Source organism: Typopeltis vanoorti, chromosome 5, assembly GCF_054136105.1.
Source record: "Typopeltis vanoorti isolate ZY-2024b chromosome 5, IOZ_Tvanoo_1.0, whole genome shotgun sequence".
NCBI lineage: Eukaryota > Metazoa > Arthropoda > Arachnida > Uropygi > Thelyphonidae > Typopeltis > Typopeltis vanoorti.
Window position 1 is genome coordinate 36,678,198 of NC_143553.1, and position 16,106 is coordinate 36,694,303.

The window sequence follows — 16,106 nt, forward strand, 5'->3', positions numbered from 1 at the left end:
ATTGATCAGGACACAACACTTCAACTGCTTTAATAATACATTCGTGAATAAATTCCCCTTCAGTGAATGGTTTCGACTTGCTTGCAATTAAATGTGATAACAAATAACTGGTTTTTATCGTAGCTCTAGTTTTGTAAATACACCTTGATTTTCAATTGTCAACTTTAATTCTGACAATTTATCTTCATGAAGTTTTGCAACATATTTATCATAGTTTTCTTTATGATTTGTATCATAATGCCTTTTAATATTACATTCTTTGCAAACTGCAATAGAGTTTCGCCATATAAGGCATAATTTATTTTTTTTTCCTTGAATACAAAAATATTGTAACTCCCATTTTTCTTGAACACGATGATGTTCTTCTTCAATTAATCGTTTTTTACTTATATTGGTTGAAGGTTTCGACATTATTTTTATAAATTCTTTATTATTTATAAAAAAACACTACAATTTCTTATGACTTGAAAATTGTTAACAGCTAGCCTCTGATTGCTGTGGTGAGCAGGTGTAGCCACATATGTAGACTTGCTCATTAAAATTCGGTAAAATTCGAAATTTATGCAGTGGTGTAACACGATTTTTTGAAATGACAAATAGAACATTATTTCCTTTAGAAATTGCAGAGTAGTTTGGAGTATAAAATAATCTTAAGTGGAAATGTTAATTTTTTAAATATGTTTATATAATTCGGTGTTGTCAAAAGTTAAATAACCATATTGGTTACAAAGTTTGGTGGGCTGCATGTTACTTGTCGGCGGGCCGCGTGATTGACATGCCTGCATTAAAAGCTTATAAAGGCTGGAACATTGGGCTTCTTTCCATTTTTTCTAAAGTCATAGTACTTAAAACCATAATCTCCTCTGCTTGGCTGTACATAATATATGAGGGTGGTCTGAAAAGTTCTCGGCCTTGACCATAGATGGCAACACTATCGGCAAGATTTTTTTTTTCTAAGTTGGTATATCTGTCATAAGCATCCATGTGAAATTGCAACATTCTATCAAGTAGTTTGTTTTATACAGCTGTCTGAAGCAAAAGTATTGTCTGTATCCCTTGAAATGGATAAAATAGAGTATCGTGCGGTTATAAAATTCTTTGTAAAAGAAGGTTAATGCCAAAAGAAATTCGTTTGAAGTTATTATTATTATGTGATACCTCCAGGGAGTCCAAAGACTCATCAAGGGAGAGTGTGCCAACAGCATCGAACGATTCACTCATTCCAACTACTAACTGCACTCAAGCTTGCTTAACTTTTTGCGAGCCATTAGTAGTAGAGGCTCTACCAATCGACCAACCTTCACTGGCAAAACTTATTAGCCTGTAAGAGGATAAAAGTTTATGGGCACTCTTCTCCTTTGTTTTCGACAATTAAGAAATGGGCTGCCTTGAAGATGATTCACGTGAAGGACGTTCCAAAAAGTATAACACCACCAGAAATCATGGAGCAAGTGCACGATATGGTATTGGATGACCGGCAAGCCAAAGTGAGTGAAATTGCTGAGACTACAGGCTTTTCAAAAGAACGTGTAGGATATCTTTTGCAAGAAGAATTGCAAATGAAAAAGCTTTGTGCAAGATGGGTGCTACGCTTGCTCACAGCAGATCAAAAACGCCTTCGAATGAAAATCTCTGAACAGTGCTTAGAGCATTTTAACAAGAATAAAACTGATTTTGCACATCGATTTATTACTATGGATGAGACTTGCATTCACCATTACACACCAGAATCCAAACAGTGGACAGAAGTCAGTTGTTCAGTGCCAAAGACAAAGTCGGTTCCATTAGCAGGAAAGCTTATGGCATCGGTGTTTTGGGATGAACAAAGGCATTTTGTTTATTAATTATCTTGAAAAGGGTAAAACAATAACTGGGGAATATTATTCCGGTCTTTTAATCAGACTAGACGAAAAAATTCGTGAGAAAAGATCCACCCAGTTTGCAGAAGAAAAAAATCATCTTTGATCAGGACAATGCACCTGCCTACAAAGGTGTTTTGGCAATGGGAAAATTTAGGGATCTTCACTATGAATTGTTGGAACATCCACCCTATTCCCCAGATTTGTCTCCCTCTGACTTCTATCTCTTCCCAAAACTAAATCTCTTCCTTGCTGGTCAGCAATTTTTCTTTGAATCAATAGGTGATTGCAGCTGTAGAGGTGTATTTTGCAGATCTTACTGAGAACCACTAAAGGGACGGGATAATGGCACTGGAGCATATAAATTCGCTTTTTTTTTCATTGTTAGGCCGAGAACTTTTCAGACCACCCTCGTATATTGAAGACATTACAGAAGATGAAGAAAAACAATTATATAATAAACTTATGCAATTTTTTTGGTTCAGCCAATTCTATGAAGTAAAAAGGAATTTTTTTTCAGCAGTTTCAGGTTTAAACAACACTGATTCAAAAATCCATAAAATATTACAGAACTATCATGCATGTGCAGACCTTCTCCAGTACTACCTGGATTTCCATCTGTTAATTGGAATAAATGATTACAATGATCGAAGAGCTGAGATTGTTCTTAAATACTACAACATTCTATACTTAACTCTAAAAAGACTGCTACAGCATTCTGGCATTGACATTTTTTCCATTAATAGCAGAAAAACATGAAAATCTTTAACCTGTGCCACTACAAACTTTCACAGTTGGAAGTTTGTAGTGGCACTAACACTTTGTTTGATATCTTACTGAAGTTCCAAGGATTTGTATATAGTTAGGAGCTGGTCAGGTATAAAATATCATTTTAAATGGAAACAGAATGCCTAGTTTTTTGGATGCTGAGGAGACTGTTGATGTGATGTGTTTATGTCAGGAGAGATTGAAGGTAAACATTAGTCCAAGCAGAGAGATCTGATCTTATCTGGTGATTTGTGTGTTTCTGAGGGTAAGAGCAGGTAAACAGATACCTTCTGTGAAAGAAAAGACAAAACAAGGAGGGATCTTGCTTTGAAAATTGCATATAGTCGCCTTCCTGTAAACCATCAGATGGAAATACATTGAAGATCCAATTTGTAACATCTGTTACAGACTGCAAACAGTAGAACATGCATTCTACAGCTACCTTCTTGCTCAGTGTATTTGAAACAGATTATGCGATAGACATTCCATTACTTACAAACATAACACTTCCCCCCCCCCCCACCCAATACCTTCTACCTGTTTGCAATGGATTAGAGAATTTTGATTTTTATAAATGAGTTAAAATATCATTTATGGAAAGTTTGGAAAAATGGAATTGAAAACAATATGACATACAAATTAAATAAAAGAGGAATAAAAGAGGAAGAGGAGAAGCAAATTCGATGCATTTGCAGTTGCACAGTAAAGGGATGCTGGGGCAACTGCTATTCTCTTGTATTAACAGGTGCAACTGAAAGTGAAGGAATAATAGTTGCCAATTCATTAGTGCATTGACCATGAAAGTACCTGTAGAATAAACACAATACTGAAATACTGCATCTGTGAGATAGAGGTTGAAATGAATCAGTGAGAGAGGGATCATCAAATGATGATCACAGTTGCTTGCCTCTGGTCAACATCAAGGATTTATAGAGAAGTGCACCACCCCAAGTATTCTAGGCATAGGCAGATTTGGGATTTGTATATAGTTAAGAGTTGGTTGGGTATAAAATATCATTTTGAACAGAAACAGAATGCCTAGTTTCTTGGATACTGAGGAGGCTGTTGATGTGATGTGTTTATGTCAGGAGAGACTGGAGGTAAACTTTAGACCAAGCACAGAGAGATCTAATTTTATCTGGTGATCTGTGTGTTTCTGAGGGGAAGGGCAGGTAAACCGAGATATTTTTTGTGAAAGAAAAGACAAGACTGTGTTTTGGTAGCACTGAACATGACAAGATTGTCCTTGTCCCATTGAAGGATATTATGAAGATCAATGTTTAGGGCACTGGTTGTAGATGATCTTGTAGCCTGGGATGTTGGACACCATGATTTGTCAAATAAGTAGGATGAGGGGAGAGTACTATCATCAACAAAGCTGTGAATAGGATTAGTGGTGATTGTGAGTAGGTCATTTATGTACAGGAGAAAGAGAGTAGGTAATAGGACAGAGCCTTGAGGCACTCCAGCATTGGTGGTGAAGCTCAAAGAGAGAAAGACAACCATGACATGCAGAGAATGACCAGAGAGAAAGCTGGCTACTCAATTACAGAGAGTAGCAGGTAGACTGAAGAATGGCAATTTGTTTAGTAGACCTCGATGCCATACACAAGATGTTTATAGTTTGTAGCTCATTAGTTTTTTTCTTTTTTCCTGGAATTGTTTTTCTTCTTATTATTATTATTAACGTGATACCTCCAGCGAATCCAAAGACTCATCACGGGAGGGCACTCTACTTTGTTAAATACATCTCACCCTCTCCACTACTACACTACCATTAATGCCATCTACCACCCATCATCACTAACAGTATTTTTTGTCTGTGTAACTGCATGTGTTCTGAAGGCCGATCTTCAGAATGAAAAACCTGAGTTTTCTGGAGAAAAAACTCTGCTGCCTCCATATGAGATCGGCTAACTCATATTCAATTGAAAAAAGCCCATATAAAGATTCTCCTCGTCACACAAACCCAGGTCTTTATGATCTCAAAGAAGATCATGCTTAACTGAGTTGTAATTCATATGAGGCCATGTGATAAGGATTAAAGTGTTGGGGAGGGCATCATGTTAGAGGTTTAATGGTGCATATGGCATTGGGAAAGGAATAAAAAATTATTTTAATTCTTCCACTATTTTGTCTTAGTAACTGAGATATCTTCAGGGAGTACAAACTAGAACTTATAACACACACGCATGCATGTGCACACACACACACCCTTACAAAGGCAACACAATACTCAATTAAAACACCAAGAGTCCTATCTAGGTTAGGTGCCCTCTGTGGGCATTTGTAGGAGGCTTAGGTTGTAAATTAGGATCTCTGAGGATTAATATTTCCCAGATTTTGGGAAGTCTTTTACATTTGTATTTATTCAAATTTGGTTGATTTCTGAGAGCAGTTGCAGATTCCAAAAACAGTCTTTCTTTTCTAAATTAAATGTGATGAAGCATGGTGGTATTTATCCAGATCTTGTGAATGGTATCCAATGCATTGCTTGCAAGACCAGATTGACCATAGTTGTAATTGCAGATGTATTTTCCGTGTTGATCCATGATCTACCAACTTGCAGGAACAGAGAACTTTATATACTCTAGGAAATGAGAGGAGGGAGCTGATCTTTAGTGGAACGGATAAGGTAGCAAATATCAGATAATGCATAAAAGCTGTGTAGAGATTGTATTTCTTTAAGGATCTGGCTATGTTTTCAACAAGGAGTGATTCATTATATGTGGGGGGAAAAGAATGGGGAAAGAAGACATACAATAGGAGGTGACAGACTCACAAACATACTGCCCACACAGAGAGAACCAAATCTTTTGTCCAGACATGACTTCAATTGTTTCTCTACCCCCCCCCCCCGTTTACATAGTGCCTTACTTGGTCTCTCCAGTCGCAAACTATCAGAGTAAGTGGTAGCAGGAATTAGAACTAGCTGATTGGGAAGCCTCTAGATTTGTTATCAGGTTCATTCCTATGCACTAACTAGCAGCCAGCCTGCAGAACTGCTATACCCTTGAAATGAGTGATACCCTACAATATGGCTGGCATGTTCTTGACAGTATTATATCACCCACTGCATGTGGGGGCAAAAACCAGAGGCTCTAGTGACCAAACATGGCTGAAAATCACTTGAGGTCTCCAATAAACAAGGCGGTGGTATTTCACTAGGTTAGATGGCACTTCCTCCATCTAGGAAAGGGATATGCTATTGCAGAGGCAATACTTGCCAAATACACTAGTCTTGTGAAAACAGGCTATACTGAAGGAAAGTGGGAATGAAAACTGTAAGCTATATAATGCACATTGACAACCCTCTAATAGTAAAAATCTACCTAGATCTTGGTCATTATCCTGCTATCTTGACATCAAACACTTGTGCTACTGACCTTTCCTGTCCCATTCTGGTTATGTGACATTACCACCTTAGGTAAGATCTGCTCATACACATTCTTGAATGTAAACAGTGTCAAGTGCTGAACATCTTCATTTTTAACGAGTCTGCAATTGATGCCACTGAAGGACAGTAATTTTTGTGATCAAATCACAATCACACTACCCTTACTTCAGTTTATTATAAATAGTCATCAACTTCTAAGCCTTGAACCCTGCTAGTAATAATATTAATCATCAAATTTTTTTTTTTGTATTGAAACCAAACCTGCAATACAAAAAATTCTGCCACTTAAAGATTTTTTTTATTTTTTTTACACATACATGTTTCAGATTTTCGGAATATTTGTCATAAATTAGCCTGTGATGATACTAAAATATTAAACTATTGTTGCTTAATTATCATTTTGTAACAATTCTAACTCTGAAGACCCATAGTAGCAATATGAAAATGAATGAGGGCATAGTCTGATATATTTGAACCCATCTTACATCATGAAACAAATTCCGTTTGTCAGAGTTCATACCTGTGCTCAGACCTCCCTAAATTTTATTTCTTTAAATTATTATTATGTGAGTAAGTTAGAGGTTGTAACACAATACAGACTACTACTTTTGTTAATGTGTGGTTTATTTACAAGTTTTAAGAAGTAATACATCACATTGATAAGTATGAAATAGAGTACAAAGATTTAACAAAAAGTGACTTATTGTTCACATCTTGTATAGTTAATCTGACTCAATGAATTCTGAAAAAGAAAAAAAAAAGTGTGTGTGTAGGGGGGGGACCTGGTTGATAACTTCTGGGGTGCCAATAATTTGGAGAAAATCCACATATCATAAAACACATTACAACTTCTGTTTGACTGTTGTGTCTTAATTTCTATGATAAACAGTCATCTTATATTGTACTCTTACTACTACAGCTACTACTTACTACATCAATGCAGATAAAGATCTGGTAGATCACTAGCCTTCTGCCTCCAGTGTGGACAGGAAGTCATCATCATCAAATGAAATAATATATGAAGATGACTTTTCCTGTCCACACTGGAGGCAGAAGGCTAGTGATCTACCAGATCTTTATCCTGCATTGATGTAGTAGGGGGGTACAATATAAGGTCCAATGAACCACATGTGAGGAACAAAAATAATTACCTTCATTAAATATTTTAATTTATCTAAAATCTGGACCAGTAATAACTGGGTCCACAGACCTATTAAAATGAATATAACTTCACCTTACCATTTATGTGATGCTATAATGGACTTATCAGTTCATTACAGCCTTTTAACTTGGCTTCATATAAGCCTCAGTTCTGTGATATGATATGGCAATTAATCCATATTAACTGGAAATTTTATAAAGATGGGTGTGAGGAATAGTTTTTTGTTTGAGAGTTGTTGGTGAATGGAATACATTGCCAGAGTTCATTGTGAATGCAGGTAGTGTAAATTAACTTCAGAGCTCATTACAATAGACATGTTGCTGGTTGAGTGGGTCTCCCATGATAAGTCTGACTCCATGGAGGTTACCAAAATAAGATTAACCCTTTCTGCCCAAATGATTCCAATTGGAATCACTAACTTTCTTGGCTTTTGTAGCCCATATTATGTGGCAATTGATTCCAATTGGTATTGTATGTCATACTTCCATTTTTTGCCAACAGATTGCAGCTGTCTGAAAAATACTAGATACTCTTGCTTTTTTAGACCTAAGACAACATAAATAGAAAGAAAAAATTTTTTCGCTTGGAAAAAAAAATTCAGGTCAAAAAGGGTTAATAAGAATAATAATATAGTCTTTCATATCTGTCAAACAAAACAATTCATCAGAGTATGCTTGTTTATATATGTTTATATATTTTGTATGAAGGGGAAAAGTTTTCAGAGACAAAATCTTTGCTTCCCTATGGCTGGGAACTCTTGTTCATTTGAAAAGTTCTTACACATTCTAGAACACTTTTTTAACCAGAGTCACTGATACTGACTGAGACACATAAAGAAACTCTTAAAATGACTAATAAACAAAATTACGACATTTCAGAAAGAATCGTTTTATATTAAGTACTAGTGATTAAATCCAAAGGACAATTAAAATTAAAAATTAGAAATAGGTTTAACTGGGTTTAACAGAAAACTACATGGACATTGGAATGTAAATAATTAATTTTAGCTAGTAAATTATTTATTTACAACTGACATTTTGCTCATTTAAGTTAGCATTATCATCACAGGCAATTTAACATTACACACTCAGTGTAGACACAAACCAAAATGATCTGGACAACAAGGATAGTCACATGCAAGGAGACCAACAGTGCTGTTCATAGTGATTCCTGTTGTTAATGCCAATGGGTAAATCATACCGTCTATTCTGTTACAGTTAACAGGGTTCTACAGAACTTGTGCCACTTAGTGAACCCAGTTAACTATAACAGAACAGAAGATATGATTATACATAGATTTTGGCAAACTGCCCTATCTACTCATCAGCATTAACGACAGAGTGTCAAATGTTGCCCTCTTTGTACATGACTGTCCTTTTTATCCAGGTCATTTTGGTTTGTGTTATCACTGAGTGTGAAGTGTTAAATTGCCTTTATAAAGCTAGCATAAGCTAGCAAAATGTCAGCTGTAAATAATTTTAGCTAGTAAATTATTTGTTTATATTCTAATGTCTATGTAGTTTTCTGTTCCAGAAACTTTGATATGAATAACAGCAAGGGCTACAGAAATTTAAACATGAAAATACCCTCAACAAAAATTATGTATCATCAAAACATCGTTAAAAAATAGAAATTTAAATAAACTCAAAAATGATAAAATTAAAAGAAAAGAACTTCCAATCATATTTAATCAGTTTCTGCAAAATGACTATGCAAAAAGGTGCTAAAGAAACTTTTATTTTCTGATGAACCATCCCATGATAACCTAGAAATTAATTACAAAGACAAGATATCCTTACCATATGTTGCCAACACATCAAGGAAAATAGCCCAAATATTAAAATCAGTCAACATCAGAACAGCCTTCAAACCAGTTAACACCTTACAAAGTTTCTTGCATTTCCTTAAAGACAAAGTTACATTTTATAAATATCCTAAAATATACAAGATTCCATGTTCTTTTGGAAAGGTGCATGTAGATCAAACTGGGAGAAGTTTCAAAATATTCATAAAAAAGAACAAAAAAAAAAAAAAAACATAAGTGATGTTGAAAACAAAAGAGAAGTAAAAAAAAAAAAAAAAAAAGCTGACTTGCAATGCACACCCTCAAAAATCACACGGTAAATTGCAAACATCCTCCATGCCTTACTTAGAAGAGAGAATTTACTTCTACAGGTTACTTAAGGAGTCTTCTGAGATCATTTGCTCAAAAGGCACACTAAGCAGAAACCAAGAACTGATCCTTCACATTTGGAAATCATTAATATGTGTAACTTTCAAGACCCATTCCTATGCAAGCAATATGACATAAGCCTAATAATACACGTGATTAAACTATCATCAGTCTTTTCGATTTATAGAAATAACGGATGTTGGAAAATGATTAATTTTTTGTCGTTACTTGCTTGTGTTAAATAACTTCCTGAAGATGCTATCAGCCATATAGATAGCAAAACACATTGAAGAAATACATCTAGTATTAATAAAAGACATATGAATTAAAACCTGATTATTTATTAAGTGAATATAAATCTACTCATAGTAAACTATCAAAAAATATTCTAATTAGTTTTAAAACTACTATGATATAAATAATAAAAATAACTAGTTAAACTTAAATAAACAAAGGAGATTACCTGTGTCTCACATGCAGTAACAAAATTTGACAACAGGAACAAAGCCTCTTCTATTGATTCTCCTCCAATAACTACACCATGGTTCCTTAATATCATAATCTAGAAAGAAAAAATACATCATGAAATAATAATTGTAATATTATTATAATGAATTAAGGAACCATCCAAACTGACTTCAGTTTACAGAACTCCATGAAATATGCACCATGAAACCCGAGAGGGAGAGTTAAAGGTAAGACTCCCTGCCCCCCCAACAAAAAGAAAAGAGGACTTAAAAGATCTGCAAAATTAAATGCCATGAGACACTTCTGTTTGACAATAAAGGGAAGCATTCAAGGAAATTACACACTGTGTCCAAACATAAGGATGAACATTATTTCTGAAGATTACACCACAAATTCAGACGAATCAGTATAAGTGACAATTTCAAGTAGAAATCGGCTAAACATTCAATTTTTGAATTGCACACAAATGATCACATGGTAGCACCCAACAGGATAAAAGGCAAAAATGGGAGCTAGGTGAATTGTGCTTGAAGGAAGCTCTTTTCATGAAGGAATAAAGTTTGAAAATTGGATGTCTTGTAATGTCTCAAAGACATCATCTATATGATTTCATGCAGGGAAAAATTATTCAAAAGCTTGAAGAAGGCTGCAGAATTACTGATATTGCCAGAGTTTGAATCTCACATAGCACTGTCTCCAGGCTCTGGGAAGCATTTCAAACCAATGCAATATGTTCAGATGTTTGCTAAGGGATCACCTTTGCTCTATCACAGAGCATTAAGACAGATTTTTGGTTATAACAGAAAAAAGTAATTGACACACACCATGGCAGATCAGATTGCAAGGCAGCTCCACTCGAGCAGAGGTATGCAGATATTTCAACAAACCATGGCAAGACATCTGTGACAAGTAGGCCTATACAGCTGAAAGCCTGTAGTCTGTGTCTCTTTATCCACAGCTCATCATAGAGCATGTTTTCAGTGGTGTTGTATCTATAAAATTTGGACAAGTCACTAATGGGCTAACATACTCCTTACAGATGAGCGTCAGTTTAGCCTTTCCTCCAATTCTAGATGACATTTGATCTGTGTGAAAGTGGTACTGCTTACCAGCATGAGAATGTTCTTGAAAGAGATAGATACAGAGGTACTGGGGTCATGGTATAAGGAGGCATTATGCTTAATGGATGCACTGGGCTACAAATGCTGGAAAAATGGACTATATGAATGATATTGCAATAAGTTCTTCAACATCATGTTCAACCGTTTCGTGGTGCTGTAGGCAAAAAATTCATTTTTATGGATGACAATGCCACACCATATTGTACACAAGCAGTGGAGATACTTCTGGAGACCAAGAATATTAATCAAATTGAGTGGCCAGCATGGTCCTCAGATCTCAATCCCATAGAACATGTTTCGGACACAATAGAGAGATGAAATGCTGCTCAAAATTCTCCTCCAGAAACCAAACACGGCTTTATCCTTGATCTGAAGGAGGAGTGCCAGTTTGCCTCAAGAACTCCTAAATCACTTGGTGTTAAGCATGCTACAACATTGTGAGAACTGCACTGCAGTTCATGGTGGACATATTCCATGTTGAAATGTCTCTCCACATAGTTTTCTGTAAGCACTGTACATGCTTGCTTGTATGTCCTTAGAAAATTTGTAACTTCTGCCAAAAACATATTACAATATGTATGAATTTCTTAACACGCTTTTTGTGAATAATATAATTTATTAGTATGCTGGCAATGAATGTATGTTCACATTTGGCTGTACTCATGAAAATTTTTTCATATACAGGTAAAAATGTAGTTCATCCTCAGGTTTTGGACAGCAGTGTACTTGTGGATATTAACAAAAACTTATTGCTCTAAAAACAAATGGATGAATCAGATGAAAAAGAAAGCAGCTTGCTACATCTGCAGGTTTGGCTGAAGATTCATTTGGCCATGTTAATTATAAAGGCAAATGGAATGAAACAACTAGATATATAATGCTTGATAAAACAGAATAAGTAAGCAATATTTTCTAAAAGCTTAGTGGAGAGAAGGAGTAAGTTTTGGATAGAAGCACCAAGGAAAAAATAAAGAATTATATGCAGATTTACTGCAAAAAAGAAAGTCTAAATTGTAATCATCCTTTAGATGTTTAAGATATTAATTCCAAGAATTAACTCCTACATGGTTTTACTAGTATTAATGAAGAAACATGAACAACTGTTTTCAGAGGTTGAGTAAGTAAGAAATTAAAGAAAAACTCAAATTTTGTTTATGGAAATGTAAATAATCTTTGAGATGGTGTATCTAATATGTTTCATGCCAAACAAACTATTATTAACAAGAGGAAAAGACTATTCTTGTAATTGCAAATTACATTCTTCCAATGGGCTTTTATTCTTCTAAATGAATTGCAGAAGAATAAAAGCTCAATGGAAGAGCATTGGAGGATATTATGCTATTATTATTTCATTGCAACTAAGCAGGTTATTTATGCTGCAATGCTAGTGAGACTATTTTCAGTGTAGTACATGCATGCATATAACTGGATGATTCCTGCAGCTTTTATGCAGTCATGAAATAATACATAGTGACATTTACTGATTTGAAAGAAAAAAGAAAAAAAAAAAGGAAGCTTAAATCACCATTAATATTCTGACATGTGAAAACCATTACAAGATAACATTTATTTTTTAATGAACTTCAAAAGAAATATATGACATTCAGTCACTGAATATCTAGCAAGTGTGAAGAAGTTAGGTTACGTAAAATAGTGTAAAAAGCAACAAAAAAAAGCTACATTACAATTGTTCAAACATGTTTACTTTCTGAATATAAACTAGACAAATGCTATAAAAGCAACTACTCAAACATGCACAACACTTAGCAAGAACAATGAATATCTAGTGAGTAAATACATTGTGCCCCCCCCCATAAATGCATCAGATGATGAGTCACTTGAGTGATGACGTACTAAACAGATGGATTTAAGCTAAACATATAGAAGCATTGTGGAAACTATTTGTTTGCATTTGAATCAACTGATGCATAATTGATTAATATTAATAAACTATGCACTATGGCCACTGTAAAAGTTTTAGTTTAGATATCCATATTTGAGCATTTCTGGTTACGAGAAAGAGATTGAAGGGAGTCTGCGAGAGAAAGGCTACCTATTAAGCAGATCATCCTCTTCTGAATACTCTCAAGAATTCTTAGGGAGGTTTGTGGTGTACCATCCCAAATGTGAGAACAATATTCAAAGGTCTACTCCAGCTGCCTTTTCACATAATGAGTGCTTGAAAACTTTTTCTATCACATGTAATGATTTTACTTCTGGTTTTACTTTATTCTTTTTTTTTTTTTAATACTCATCCAACACACGAAATGTTCCAAGATTCACAACACACCGGTGCCACATGTGGACAAGTTATTAAGAAGAAAGAAGTGATCTGTTGATATGTTTGTAAAAAGTTGAGGATTATATTCATTTCAAATGAGCATATTGGGGAGACTGTTCCAAAGAACAGAAGTGGATGCAATGAAGAAAGATGATGAAAGTTTGTTCTGTACATCTGGAGTCTGACAGCACATGTAGTTGACCAGTGGCTATTATACTTCTTACATGATTACAAAAAAGTGGAGGAATGGTAGTTGGAGGTTCAGCAGAGAAATGTCCATGAAAGTATATATAGAAAAAGTACAATACAGAAACCGAGAGCTTACAAGAGATTGAAGGGAGTCTGTGAAAGAGAGGTTATCTATTAAGCAGATCATCCTCTTCTGAATACCCTCAAGAATTCTTACAGAGGTTTGTGGTGCACCATCCCAAATGTGAGAACAATATTCAAAGGTTGGTCAAATGGGAGACTTACAGTGTTAGAAGTTAAGTAAGAGAGAAGTACTGTTTTGAATGAAAAAAGAACTAGTTTTTTTGATGATAAAAAGGCTAATGATGTAATATGTCTGTGCCGGTCAGCGCAAGAAGGGAAAACTGATCTTGAAACAATACATGAACATTATCACCAGTAGATGGGAGTGAAAAAAATATCTTTAGAGTGGGGGTAACAAAGATAAGACTGAGTTTTTGATGGCAGTGAAATTCACTAAGTTGTCTTCGTCCCACTTGAGAATGGTGAGATAAGTATTTAAGTCAGTGGTTACAAAAGATCTTGAGGTTTCAATCATTTAAGTACTACACTTGATCAGTACTACAGGGTTTCTCGAATGAAAAAGATGAATGAATAGTACTGTCATCAGCAAAACTATGAATAACATTTGAAGTCAGAGAGAAAATGTTACTGATGTAAAGGAGAGAGAGTATGAGTAAGAGTACAATAACTCTGAGGCGCATCAGCATTCACAGAGAAATCTGAGGAGAAGAAGCTTTGAACCATAACATGCAATGAACAACCAGAGAGGAAGATGGCAATTGGCAACCAAACAAAAGGACAGGAAGGAGACCATAAAATGGCAGCTTGTTCAGAAAGCCTCAATGCCAGATATGATCAAATGCCTTATCTTGCTCGTTATACTTCTTAGAAGAAGCGTAAGGAGCAAGGTCTGCTGTAGAACAAGAATGGCAAAATCCATACTGGCAATTGCTAATTAACTGATGGGTCTGCAGGTAGTGAAGAAGCTGGTGGTTGATGACCTCCATCACTTTCAAAAGTACTGAGCTAACAACATTGAAATGAAATGATAGTTTTTCTCATGGAAAGGCTTAGAAATTGGTTATGCATTTTCACTATATAATTTAAGGAAATTACAACGTACTAGGATATACATTAAAATAAATTTTAATATATTTCAATATTTCTGCAACGTCACGTTGCCATTTTCAAGAACTTAAGAACAAGACACGTGCACGCAGGCACAACAAAACAGTAAATGAGGAAGAAGTCTGAAGCTATTATTTCTCCTGAAAGTCCTGATGGTGCCCTCTAGCAGGCAATGTTGGTATTCTTGGGCGATTGGGCTGAAGGTCTTCTGATGTAGGTTTTTCAAATTTGAGGAAGTCTCATGTAAAAAATTGGCATCCCCCCCCCCAGACCTACCTGGTGTATACTAGGTCTCTTGCAGTTGTAAGCTGTCCTACTTTGGCCAAACAGGCAGGACAGCAAATATCAGAATTTCAGAACACAAGGACTACATCCAGTTTCACCAATACAGCCACTCTGGTCTTGCTGACCATGCGTTGGATACCTGCCATAGAATACGGTGGAAGAAAGCCAGGATAATACACCATAGCAAATACAGATATGAAAGGCTTTTCATGGAATCAACTTCAGCCCTAAGAAACGATCCAAACCTCAACAAATTTGGCTACATGAGACTTCCTCAAATTTGAGAAACCTACATCAGAAGACCTTCAGCCCAATCGCCCAAGAATACCAACATTGCCTGCTAGAGGACACCATCAGGACTTCAGGAGAAATAATAGCTTCAGACTTCTTCCTCATTTACTGTTTTGTTGTGCCTGCGTGCACGTGTCTTGTTCTTAAGTTCTTGAAAATGGCAACGTGACGTTGCAGAAATATTGAAATATATTAAAATTTATTTTAATGTATATCCTAGTACGTTGTAATTTCCTTAAATTATATAGTGGAAATGATAGTTTGATAGCTGACAGGGATAAAGGCTTGCTTCTGTGCTATTGGGTAGATACAAGATGAATATGACAGCTTATACAGGCAATACAGAATGGATGTTAATTCAGTACAACTGGAAGAATACCATCTAGACCAGGAGAGTTATTAATAAGGATTACTTGGGATTTTTCTAATATCCTTATGGCAAAAAATCAGGAGGCATGCAATGGCCAGTTTATGGTAGTGCAGAAGGTAATTTGCCTAGTTTGTCTAAACAAGAGATGGAGTAAAAGACTGATGCCAAGAGGTTTGCCTTATCCTTAGGCGAGGCTTTTGTGACATCATCAGGATGTGTGTGAGAGAGAGATAGAAACAAGGAAAGGCAGAGATTACGTTCAACAGCCTTAGTGAGGAACCAGAAGGCTCAACTGTCAGTAGAGCAGGAGGCAAGCTTATTACTTTTCATTTTTAAGTCTGCTTTGGCATATCCTTTCACTTCTTTTTTTTTTTTTTTTTTAGCAAATGTTTCAGGCTATAGGAAACTTAATAAGAAGCTGAAACGTTTCACTTAAACTACTGAATACATGCTGCATTTTTGTCGTGGACTCCTAAATCCAACATCTGCAATCAACTAATAACCAAAATAAATTCTCATTCCAGTGAGATTATTTCAGTTATTAGTTCAGT

The 16,106-nt window shown here is 35.4% G+C and overlaps 1 protein-coding gene across 4 annotated transcripts in view; it reads right to left on the minus strand.

The window, feature by feature from the left end:
- The window catches only part of LOC150106320 (protein hu-li tai shao-like), a 469,862-nt gene that overhangs the window by 329,083 nt on the left and 124,673 nt on the right, over positions 1 to 16,106 (minus strand). For all 4 annotated transcript variants that reach the window (XM_090393077.1, XM_090393078.1, XM_090393076.1 and 1 more), the window contains exon 6: positions 9,823 to 9,921. In XM_090393077.1, coding sequence (XP_090249203.1) covers positions 9,823 to 9,921 — 99 coding nt within the window. The remainder of the gene's footprint in view (positions 1 to 9,822; positions 9,922 to 16,106) is intronic.